This window comes from Mus caroli, chromosome 18 (assembly GCF_900094665.2).
Source record: "Mus caroli chromosome 18, CAROLI_EIJ_v1.1, whole genome shotgun sequence".
In the NCBI taxonomy this organism is placed as follows: Eukaryota; Metazoa; Chordata; class Mammalia; order Rodentia; family Muridae; genus Mus; species Mus caroli.
The window spans coordinates 60530333-60543354 of NC_034587.1; the positions used below are offsets into that span (position 1 = coordinate 60530333).

General features: G+C 39.7%; 1 protein-coding gene across 2 annotated transcripts in view; it reads left to right on the forward strand.

The window, feature by feature from the left end:
• The window catches only part of Wdr7 (WD repeat domain 7), a 272657-nt gene that overhangs the window by 86244 nt on the left and 173391 nt on the right, over nucleotides 1–13022 (forward strand). For both annotated transcript variants that reach the window (XM_029471767.1, XM_021150163.2), the window contains 2 exons: nucleotides 545–663; nucleotides 2518–2641. In XM_029471767.1, coding sequence (XP_029327627.1) covers nucleotides 545–663; nucleotides 2518–2641 — 243 coding nt within the window. The remainder of the gene's footprint in view (nucleotides 1–544; nucleotides 664–2517; nucleotides 2642–13022) is intronic.

Below are 13022 nucleotides of genomic sequence, written 5' to 3' on the forward strand. Positions count from 1 at the left end.
TTCCTTAAATTGGCATTTTACTAGTTCAGCTTTGATTGTGACTAAGTTTCTGATTCATGTAGTAAGAGAGATGATTGTGTATGATCTTAACTAAAGCCTCTGACAAAAAGGGAAGACAGCCTGTGGCTGGTATGTTGGCATCACACAAGTGAGACCTGTGTGGATGTCTGTGTGAATGCCCCTTACGTGACAACAAGTTCACATGTGTAGCTCTCACGTCTGTTTATTCCATCCTTTGCCATCTTCTAATATCTTTATTTTAGAAAATCTTTTTAGAAATGTGTTTCCTATGGGAATTTGGCAAAACTGTGTGGACAATTGGTTTTCATTGGTTTTTAAAAACTTCACATCTTATAGGTCTACATATAAATGATTGAAAAATATATTTCATGTCATGTTGTATATAATAATATTAAACTAAAATTCTTTATAACATATGGATCTTCCCTTTTTGTTTTTGAAAAGTGTACATAAATAAAGACTTTCTATTTATTGTGGAGTACCAAGATGTCTAATACACTTGTACTGTGTCACCTTTTGATAGGCTGGAGCCAGTTAGCTGCCATGCACTGTGTTATGCTGCCTGACCTGCTGGGGCTGGAGAGATTTAGGCCTCCTCTCCTGGAGATGCTAGCTCGAAGATGGCAAGACCGATGCTTGGAGGTAAGGTTGAGTGATAAGGAAGATACAAATATTTCACAAATTCAGCGAAATGTGAATTTTAAGCAAAAGTAACTTTATCCCCTGTGCCTTTAGCAATCACTCCTCTCTTTACAGAAGGTACAGAGTCAGGGTTTCCCAGCCTTCCTCCTTTGTCTCTGAGGTAAACAGTAAATGTTCTTGTGCGTTTATTTATTTACTTCTTTAAAATTCATTGAGTATTTCATTAAGAGTTTCACATACTTTGAATAGATATTTCTTAAGTGTTGGTTTCTGTAGAGATCATGCACTCACATGCAAGGACATATAACCCCTTCCCCATGGTTGATTATTTGGTACAATCCCTACCATCAAATTTCCAAGGGAGCAGTCAGAGACCAGATGGAAGGAAGGTTCCTATGTTACATAAAACAAGAAAGTCTTCCAAATTAAAATAGAGCTGGGTTAAATGTCAGTGCCAACTATTATTAACTTGGTAACCCTGGATATTTGGCTTATTCTATTTGTAGATAACTTGTAACGTAGAGATAATAATGTAATTCTCACAAGAGCACACGTATGTTACTTCATGAACATCATGGTGTACGCAAGTGTACACTTGTTAATTGGCTATGATGTCACTGAGAAAGAATTTGATGGGACCTCTGTATGTCTGTCCTACTGTTGAATGAAACATCTTAATACTTTAAGATACCTGCCTGTTCTGGCCTCTGTTGACTCAGCTCTAAGCAGAACTGAAACATACTAAAATTTGCATAGATTTGAATTGAATAATTTTTAATTTACTTCTAAAGACAAGATACTTCTAAAGAATGCTTTACTCAGACTCTTTTTTAGATGAAGCTGAGTTATTCCTTCAGTTATAAATAGTTAGTAAATTAAATAAATTGATTTGTAGTTTGCTTAAAAAATAGACTACCTTCTTTGGGCTCATGCCATGGAATTTCTGCTAAACCTAACTAAATTTAAACTGCAAAATAAAAAGTTGCATGGCCAATTGGAAGAAAAATTGATATGATTTTGAAAAATGATTCCCTCTATAAAACTGAAAGAGGTTACGCAGGAATCTATTTGCCCATTTTGTTTGTGTCTAGGTATATGTGAATCATGTGGATTTATACCTATTTGATTATATAAAGGATCAATGCTTGAGGCAACGTTGATGTGATAAAGTAGATAACAAATATTAAAAAGGCTTGGTGAAATGTAAATTTCAAATCAAGAAATAATTTTTTGGAGCCTTCTGTCATCTCTCTGGCCTGTTGACTCAAACATTATTATTCAGTGAATGGCTTAAACATATTTATTTGCCTGCCCTGATCCCTTTCCCTTAGTTCCAAGCAGGACTGTAGTATATAAGGAATTCATTAAATTAGGTTACGTTTCTATTGGGTATAAGGAAAAACAATTTAATTCTCCCAACATTGATTTTTAACAATAATGGTTACATGTAAATTTAATAATTGAAAGTGCTGTATTATAAGAATGCCTGAGAAAATCAAGTTTTAAGCATAAAGCTAATTAAATGTCTGTCCGTTAGCTTAAAAATATTTTAAAATAAAGCATACTTAATGTCTGTCCATTGGCTTAAAAATGTTTTTGAATGAAAGCATCCTTAATGTTTGTCCATTGGCTTAAATGTATTTTTGAATGAAAGTATCTTTGATTGTGTGTAAGATGCCATCATTTAATTATTCCATAACTACTTACTTCATTATTGGATTAATAGTCTTTGTTATATAAAGAAGGAATTTCTGTGTTTTCAAATTTTATATCACTATGAGTTTCCTGGTTTGTGGACATCACTTTAGGAACGGATGTGTTTCTTTTCTCTCATTGTCGCTGTGGCCCTGTTAGGTGAGAGAGGCTGCACAGGCCCTGCTTCTAGCTGAGCTGAGAAGGATTGAGCAGGCAGGACGGAAGGAGACGATCGACACCTGGGCTCCTTACTTACCTCAGTATATGGACCATGTCATATCACGTGAGTTCTAGTGCTTTTCTGCAAACCTTGGGAGGGCTCTGTAGAGAGAGTACCAGACCGTCAAGCATTCATGCTTTTGTGAAGTGAACACAAGTGGTCCTTAAATCTGGTCTTCTCTATTTGAATCTTGGTAGTTTAGAATATGGCTATTAAAAAGAACAAGATAGAATATCAAAATATTCACTAATGATCTGACTATGAAATAAACTCCCAATAAGAAAAATTATCCCTACCCCAATTAACCCTAACTTTTTCCTTTTCTTGTTGTTTCTTTGGATTTATGGGTTCCACATGATCCACACTGATCTTGTGGTATGTGTAGAGACCTTTCGCAAGTTAAGATTACATAGCCGGGCAGTGGTGGCGCACGCCTTTAATCCCAGCACTCGGGAGGCAGAGGCAAGTGGATTTCTGAGTTCAAGGCCAGCCTGGTCTACAGAATGAGTTCCAAGACAACCAGGGCTATACAGAGAAAACCTGTCTTGAAAAAACAAACAAACAAACAAAAACAAAAAAAAGGAAAGAAATAAAGAAAAGAACAATCCAAACTGCTCCTGTGTGGAGTTAAGATTACATGAATACTTGAAAAACAAAGATCTAGTAAAGTTTCACCTGTGTGAAGAGAGGGAAGAGAGGAAACTGGCAGGAGTTGTGTCTGAGGAGTCTTTCAAATGACTATGATTTAAACAAATTGGGAAAATTATTGCATTTTTGGGAACTTTGTGAAAGTTACAATTTTTGTCCTCATGATGTTAGGTTAAGTGTGCTTTGGGAAAAGGCTGTGCTTGGCATCATCATTTTTTCCCTCTCTGATAAAATCGTTTCCTCAATTTATTTAAGTCTTTACTTTTTTTAAATAAAAAAGGTTAATAATTAAAATTTGATTTTGATTTACGTTAGTAAGATACTTTCAGGTTTTAGTTTGTTTATTTGTTTGTTTGTTTTGTTTTGTTTTGTTTTGAGACAGGGTTTCTCTGTCTCCTAAGTGCTGGGATTAAAGGTGTGGGCCAACACTGCCTGGCTACTTTCAGTTTTTAACATAGAGTTTTGATTAAACTTTAAAAAAAATAAATTTACCATTAAATGGGCTTGCATTTTACGTAATGAAACCCTGGATTTTAAGCAGACTTTGCCCACAGTCAGTTGTTCATGTAGAGAAGTGTTTACCCGCATCATATCCATCTTGTGTTGTGATGGCAGCGCATGTGCCATCGAAGAAGCAAGTAAGAGTAAGATTGGGAAAAGTGTGTGACTGTTAGAGTGGAGTTGAGTGGCAGGCCAGCTGTGCTCCCCTGAGATGTAATCAGACGTGTGACCTTGGGGACTTGACCAAGGTGTTATGAGCTTCCATCTTTTCAGTTAAAAATCAAGATGATAGGAGGCGCACAGAGTTGTAGTGGAATGAGTTGACCCTTGGTAGGTGTACAGATTGGTACCTAGCTCATGGTAAGCATTATTGATTTGCTCAGTAAATAAATACTTGAGATAAGTGTGGTCACATATTCACATGACATGATATATCATAATTAAAGCTTTTTTCGATTTGAGTACCAGATGTTTATTGAGTAAATTTCTAAAACCTTTAAGATAAAATTTTAAAAAACAATAATATTCTTGTCTATGGTTGTTGTGATCATAAAAAGAGAAAGATTATAAGAATATGTTCTATCTGGGTGTGAGGGAAGGGGGTGCCTCGGTGGGCCCATGCCGAGGCATCCCTTCCCCCTGAGAGACCAACCACAGGACTGTATAGTATAGAATAGAGTGTATTCAGGGCATGGGGAGGGGAGTTAAGAGAGTACTAGAGTTTCATGTGTTTTGCAGATTGTATCTTGGGTATTCTGAGCTTCTGGGCTAATATCCACCTATCAGTGAGTGCATATCATGTGTGTTCTTTTGTGACTAGATGCAGGGAAAAGCAGAGAGAGGGAGAGAGTAGAGAAGTAGAGGCCAGCATGACCATGTGGAGAGAGGGGAGAAGGGAATTGGGAGAGGGGGAAACAAGGAGGCAAGAGGCAAGAGAGAGGCAAGAGACTAAGAGAGAGACAAGAGAGGGAGGAGGGTCCAAGCAGCCCCTTTTATAGTGGGCCATGTCTACCTGGCTGCTGACAGGTAACTGTGGGGAGGCACATACCTGGCTGCTGAAAGGTAACTGTGAGGGTGGAGTACAGACAGAATACCAACGCCAACATTAATCATAACAGCAACAACAGTAATAGCAAACAACAACAAACCCCAAACCTAGGGACTTAGCAGAGTTTCAGAGTTTTTCTTTGTTTCCTCTCTGCCATGATGTGAATGGCTCAGCTGTAGCATGACCTCTCTGCCAGGACTGCTTGGCATCACTGAAGCCAGAATAAACTTTCCTTCCCCCAAGGAAAGTAACTTAGGACCTCTAACACGTGTTCACGTCATTTAATATATTAGCCTTAAAATTTTTTTACAATTTTTAAATAAAAATTTTATAGCTGGTGACTTTAATGGTAGAGTGCTTACTAGTTTTGATCCCCAGCACCACTAAATAAAATAAAATATATTAACAAATAAAATAAATAAAATGAAAGTAAGTTTTCAGAACATACAGTTAAGAAAGAAAGAAAGAAAGAAAGAAAGAAAGAAAGAAAGACAGACAGACAGAAAGGAAGGAAGAAAGAGCCGGGCGTGGTGGAGCACACCTTTAATCCCAGCACTCGGGAGGCAGAGGCAGGCGAATTTCTGAGTTCGAGGCCAGCCTGGTCTACAGAGTGAGTTCCAGGACAGCCAGGACTACACAGAGAAACCCTGTCTCNAGAAAGAAAGAAAGAAAGAAAGAAAGAAAGAAAGAAAGAAAGAAAGAAAGAAAGAAAGAAAGAAAGAAAGAAAGAAGAAAGAAAGAAAGAAAGAAAGAGAGAGAGAGAAAGGGTGGGGGGAGAGAGAGAGAGAGAGAGAGAGAGAGAGGAAGAAAAGGACAGAATGAAAACACATCTACCTTTTAAATATTTGAATAATGTGAAACATGCTCGCAATTTTTGGTATGAGCATTACCCTTAGAACGTAGATTCTGTGTTATAACACTCACTGCACAGAACATCCTCAAGGGTCTGCGGAGATGGTGCAGGTAGATCTCCTTGTCTTTGAGAAGCAGAGATGGGAGAATCCCTGTGTCCTAACCAATCAGTGAGCTCCTTGTTTACTTGGAAAGCATGATTGCCCTCAACATAGTGGCCCCCCCATATATGCATATGCAAACACACGCACACACAAATACACACACTCTCTCTCTTTCCATTCATATATATATAATATTATATGTATATATGTGTATATATAAATATTACATATAAATTATATATGAATAGTATATATAATATAAACAATATTATATTATATATTATATCTTACTATATATATATATAGCTTTATATATAATGTATAAAATATACAAAATATATAGCTATATAAATTTATTTATGTATATACAAATATTTATGTGTATGCATATAGTACTAAACTGAAGGCAGAGGACTATCCCACAAAGCAGCTGTAGACATGCCTGTGCTGTGAGCGTCTGTCAGTGGGCCCGGGGAGGGTAACTTACACCGAGGGTAGGGTGACAATCACTATTTGCAAACTTTCTCTGTATGAGACTTTTGCTAAGCACTTGAAAGGTCTGTGCTTTTTACTGTAACCGCCATTAAAACCAGGTAGTGTAGGTGCTGTTGTTCTCTGTAGCTTGTTTTCTTTCACCTGTGGTAATAGGCTAGAGGCACTGAAATATTGTCTGTGGGTCCTTCAGACACTTAAGTGACTGCTATATTCTGAAATTCATTTTTTCTTACTCTCTGTTTATTCTATCTGGCTCTCTCCAGCTTCTTTAGATCTTAACTGAGGGCAGATGTGAAGAATAAATAGACTAGACCCTGGGGTTGCCTGGAACTACTATAAAATGGAGTCTTTCCCAGTCATGTTATCTTTAACTGCAGCACAAAATGAAGCAGAAAAACAACTGTTAGGAAATTCATCTTTGCTATTTCTTACTGTTGATTTAAAAAGTAGTTTGCTCTGAAGGAAATTTAAATATTTCCCTTTTTGTAGTTAATTTTTCCCCTTGAGTATACTATTTTTGAGTACTTCAAAAGTTATGTGATTGTGTGATTACCTAAACTTTGCATCAAATGTCTGAGAAGCACTTAAACAAGAGTTCAAAGTCCTTAGTCAGCAGAGCAAGGTAAATCAAAACGACCCTGACATTCTACCTCACACCAAATCAGAATGGCTAAAACAGAAACTCAAGTGACAGCTCATGCTGGTGAGGATGTGGAGAAAGAGGAACACTCCTTAACTGCTGGTGGGATTGCAAACTGGTACAAACACTCTGGAAATCAATCTGGCGGTTCCTCAGAAAATTGGAAATAGATCTATATGAAGACCCAGCTATACCACTTTTGGGCATATACCCAAAAGGTGCCCCACCATACCACAAGGACACATGCTCCACCATGTTCATAGCAGCCTTATTCGTAATAGCCAGAAGCTGGAAACAACCTAGATCTCCCTTAACCGAAGAATGGATACTGAAAATGTGGTTCATTTATACAATGGAATACTACTAAAAGGAGGTCATCATGAATTTTACAGGCAAATGGATAGAACTAGAAAATATCATCCTGAGTGAGGTAACTCAGACCCAAAAGGACATGCATGGTATGTACTCACTGATGAGTGGATATTAGCCAAAAGTACAGAATACCCAGGATACAGCCTACAGACTGTAAGAAGTGAAACAGACAGAAAGGCTAAGTGAGGAGGCTTCACAATCCCGCTAGAAGTGGAAAGGAAATCATGGGGGGGGGGCAGAAGAAGGGAGGGATTTGGGTGGGAGACAGGAGATGGGAGAGAAAAGGGGATCAGGACCATATATGGGGGCAGGGGACAGGAGAGAAGCCTAGAGGGCCAAGAGAATGAATGGGAATAAGCAGCCTCCAGGAGTGGGAGGTGGAGGGAGGCCCCTCTAGAAAGTACTAGAAACCTGGGAGGTGAGACGCCACCAGGATTCATTCAGAGTGACCTTAACAAAAATGCCCAATGCTGGGAAAAGGGAACTTAAAGAGTCCACCTCCAGTAGATAGACAGGGCCTCATGTGGAGGGATAAGGGTTGCTACCCCACAGTCAAAATTCCTGACCCAGAACTGTTCCTGTCTAAAAGAACTGCAGGGACAGAAATGGAGAAGAGACTGAAGGAAAGGTGGTCCACCTTGATGGATCAACCTTGGGATCCATCTCATGGGGTTGGAGGCACCAAGGCCTGACACTGTTGTGCTATGATGCACTTACAAACGGGTACCTGGCATGGCTGTCCTCAGAGAGGCCCTACCAACAGCTGACTGTGACAGACACAGATAATTACACCCAACCATTGGATTGAAGTCAGGGACCCCTATGGTTGAATTAGGGGAAGGATTGAAGAAGCTGAAAGGGAGGGCCACCCCATACGAAGACCAGCAATCTCAACTAACCCATACCCCAGGGAGCTAACAGAGACTGAGCCACGAGCCAGGACCATACAACCATCCACGGGCGGGTTGGTTCAAGGCCCACCCCTGGCACATATGTAGCAGAGGTCTGCCTGGTCTGACCTCAGTGGGAGAAGATGCGCTTAAGGCCCCAGGGAAGGGGAAGGCCTGGTTGTCGGGAGAACACCTACTCAGGGGGAGGAATAATGGAATGAGGAACTGTGGAAGCGGGTATTGAAAGGCAACAACTGGAATGTAAGTAAATAGAATAATTTAAGAATCCCAAGATCATAAAAAATTTTGAATTGTATCTTTAACTATAATTTTGTGTGTTTGTGGAAGGAGAAAAATAGTCATATATTCTACTAAAACATCCCACATTATCAACTTTTGATGTAATATGTTAATCAGCTTTAGACTGTAGGGCTGACTGAGTGTAGACTCAGTTGTACTTTCTTTTATTGGAAGCTTCCTGTTTTAATAAAAGAGAGGCAAGCTGAAGGGGTGGGGATTCTGATGTCTTAGAAGAGAAGAAATCATTTAACAGACGAGGAGTGAGCACAGAGGGCTGGCGAACAGCTCTACTGTCCTAGGGGACCAGGAGGTCATGCAGCCAGCTGCTGGACTGCCCACACCTGCTGTCCACCTGCCTGCAGTGACGCCTCTCCCGCCGTGGCTGTCAGAGTTTGTGGAGCCAGCCATCACTGTGAGTTTTAAAGCACCATTTTTACAAACACCTATTTCTGGCATGAGACTCTTAGAAAGTACACCACTTATCATCAATAGTCTTAGAATAACCATCCTAAGAATGGAAAGATTTGCAGTGATCACATAAGTAATATTGGAAGTGCCTAAGTTATGTCCGTTTTTATAGAAGTTTTTTTTTAATTAATTAAAAAAATATCTCTGAGGAGTTCTTTGACTGCTAGAGATAACCCCTTTATCTTTGAGATCAGGACCAGAGCTTGTATAGGTAGCAGCTTCCTGTAACTGCACTGTCATGAAGGGGAACGACTGGGGTTAAAATGATGCCAACTTGCCACGTTGCTAATCCCTGTATTTTATATAGGTATGGTGGACAGTAGTCCCCCCCCATCCCCCCCAAAAAAGCTTTTTATGGGTTTGTGTGAAAGAATGGAAAGCATAGGCCAAGGCCAGCTGCCTTTCTTGGGGGTTTTGAGAGCATTTGTGAAACCCTTTTGCAAAGCACCCCATGTAGTGAGGCCCCAGTACAAGCAGCGAGCACAGGCTGCTTAGCCTTTCCTTTCTGTACTTGTTTTGATGGCTTAGCTTTTCTTATCCTACTGCCTTGGCTTTAGACAAGCAGTCACTAGGGAGGAAGAAGCAACAGCAGTCAGCCTTACCTGATAGCCACGAGGTTCCATAAGCCGTGAGTATTGAATGCCTTGTGACTTAGGCTTCCGGTAGTGCATTTTTGTCTTGAGCCAGTCAGCATTCATGGTTTCATCCTTTGTAAATATTTTTAAAAATGTGAAATTTAAGGGTAGCTGTATTGTGATCCCTATTCTAATGCTAAATACTGCATTAAATAATGCAGCATGGGCCATACTGTGCATCTTTCGTGAGTCATCATTTGTGTGTGTGTACTACCACTTTTATGTTCTAAAGATTTTTATAGAGTTCTAGTCATTTTACTAAATAGGGATTAATGTTATTTTTCAAAACCATTGAATTACAACGTAGATGAAGATAAATGTTGCCTGGGATTTATTTTGAACTGAAGATGTTTTCCAGAGCCTCCTTTTGGATATTTCTTACGTGTGACATTGTAACTGTAGCATTTTGATAATTGACTTTTTTATGAGGTCAAGCACCCGCTGGTTTATGAACTATGCCTGCCTTTGCCCTTCCTTCCCATCAGTGACTTCCCTGAACTCAAGGCTGATGATCCTGATTTCCTTCGGCCTCCAATACAGATTGACCCTGTGGGGCCTTAGGTCACGGGTGTAATTGTTTCTCATACATTGTGTTCTGCTGGCTCACAGTGCTCATATTTTCAGCTTCAGAAACACTGGCCACATAAACCTCACTCTCATTACATAAGTTACAAATCTCCTCGAGTATGTGCTCTATACAGTGCTGGCCAATGCAGTATTAATCTGTAAGTTGATCGTCTCAGATAGTGATAGAAAGTGTGTAACACGTGTGTTCAGTACATCCCGATGTCATCAGGCAGCTTGAGCCTTTGTTCCTTTTGAGTCCCCTCCTTTTCGGCTTCCTTTCATGTCGGGTTGACAGGGTCAGGCTCCTCTTTTACGTAGCCCTGGAAACAATAGAATTTCTTTGTTCAGTAAATGTTTTGGGTTTGACTTCTGATAGACCATACCATAATACCTGTTTCTAACCTGGATTTGGAATCTCATTTCTGATGCTTATAAAGTAGTGGTGACTCTGAGCACAAATATGGGTGGATCAACAACAGACATGAAGATAAGATGGTGATGTGTGTTTCAGATACATAGAAAGTGTAGCTGGTGAACTATCCCAGATGTTCGTATGTGCTCCACAAGGCAGCTAGTGCCAGGATTCACTGTGGAAAGGAGGTGAGAGAGACTAGAAAGGGGTTGACACATGAATTAATTGAATGTGGCCCCTGCTCTGAGGCCAGAAACTAGGCAGCCTTCCTCCCCATCCTTTCTACTTTCTCTTATATATTTACATTTGTTTTGCAAAATTGGGGCTTTCTGAGATAACCGAGTTAGGAGAATGACTTTTCTGGATACTAAGATTTTCTTTTTTTTAATTACAAAATAGGTGCTCAGAATAGTCTTATAATTCTATTTTTGGTTGAAATAGTTTTATAAAACTCTCGAGTTTTTAAGACATTTACTCTGCGTAGAGGCTTCCATTTCAGGCCATGCTGTGGAGTGACTACTGCTCGCTTCCTGACTGTCAACCCCTCAACCGAGAGCATCTTAGATGCTAATGCCTTTTGCATTTCAAGTTATGTTTCTTATACTTTTTCCTTCTCTGTCTTTTTATCGTCTATCAGTTGTGATGGATTTTTATTGCTATTGAGCTGTTTCATTTCTCTCCTGATGGCTTCTTTCTAATTTCTGATTTCGCTGCTGTGGGGGTAGGGCAGCCGGGTAATGAAGCTCACCGTGGTTACTGTTCCATAAGGCAGAACTGGCCAAGGAAGATGCTGTAAGAGGAAAGATACCTGACAGAGCCTCAGAGCAAGCACTGTGTGCCGCCCGCCCGCCCTCCCTCTCTCCCTCCCTCCCTCCCTCTCTCTGTGTCTGCCCAGGTCACCTCTTTGGGGGTTTGTAGCATCCTAGGTATCTTTTTTTAAAAGTGAGAATATGCTAATTCAAAGGTGAAATAAAGTGAAAATTATTTGATTAAATACTTTTGTTTTTAAAGATTTATTTATTTATTTATTTATTTATTTTATGCATGTGAGCACACTGTCACTGTCTTCAGACACACCAGAAGAGGCCATCAGATCTCATTACAGATGGTTGTAAGCCACCATGTGGTTGCTGGGAATTGAACTCAGGACCTCTGGAAGAGCAGTCAGTGCTCTTAATCGCTGCACCATCTCTCCAGCCTGATTAAATACTCCTTACAGAATTCCTGCCTTATAGGTCAGTTGGGATTAAAAGGTGTGTGACTCTTTCAGAACTATCTGAAGAAATTTTAGTCATCTTTCACTGAGTATTATATGTTTGAACCCCTTCTGTGTGCTGGGAGGCAGAAAGGTTTTATCTCCAGATGAACTATATTTATTTACAGTACAGTATATATTATATCTGCTTAGAGTGTCCAGTGGGAATTAGATATTTGTTCCCCCTTTTTCATCTAGAGTGTCAGGGGACTTGAGCTTAATTTTAAACACCCTAGACTGATAATCTATTTAACAACAATAAATGATTCTGCTTATCTGTATTTGGCCACAAACCTAATGGAATTTCTACTTAAATATATAGCTATTTAAAAGGAAATCCCATCTATTTGACATCTTCTGAAGCATTATTCAATAATTCTGTAACTTTCCTTTTATGTATTCAATCGTCTTGGGAGGTAGTAAAATGGCCAGTTAAAAACGAAAGCATTTTTTGTGTCGGTTGGTTGTTCAGACTTGGTTTAAAAAGGAACCCAGTGGAATCGGGATCCCGTGGGCTGGGAGCTCTCGGTGTTAGCTGAGTGAGTGCATGGGATCCTTCTGAGCATCAGCACTTCCATGCCAGCATCAGAGGACAGGCTGCTACTGATCCCTGAAGGAGCCCTCATCGGTTTACCACAGCTAGGAACAAAAGACAGCATGAAAGATGAAGAGATCAGACCACTTGTTCCCTGTAGCACAGTTAGGACGTGTGGTACCTCCTTAGTCTAGGCCTCCTTACCTGCCATTCTCTATCTCATTCCTTTTGGGCCTCTTCTGCAGAGCTACTTGTAAGACCTGAGGCCTTACAATGATTTTGGTAATTTCTTCATTTTTAGCTTTCGAAAGTCTGTCCCTATCCCCTTTCAGTGCAGTGGAGCAAGGCTTCTCCTCGATCTGCAGTTTATGCTCAAACAACTAGGAGGCGTACCTGGCTTGCTTTGAGATATTTGTGTACTTTCACTGGTGTCTGTAAGCTTGGAAGCACTTAAGCCTGTGGAGACTATTTTAAATGTGATGTTTAAATGGAAATGCCTGGTAATATCATTAGCTGAGGTTCTAGTGGCCTTCATGATAATAAATGACCTAGGATCACTCACTATGAAGAAGATAGTATTGATTTGTGTCATCATTCTCTTGCTGATTTGCTGAAGACAAAATTTATAATGCTAATGGAAATAAAGTACTTTATAAAACATTCCTGTGAACACTAGAACATGTTTTTCTAATAAAGCAAGTATTCCAGTGAGGTTTTAATTA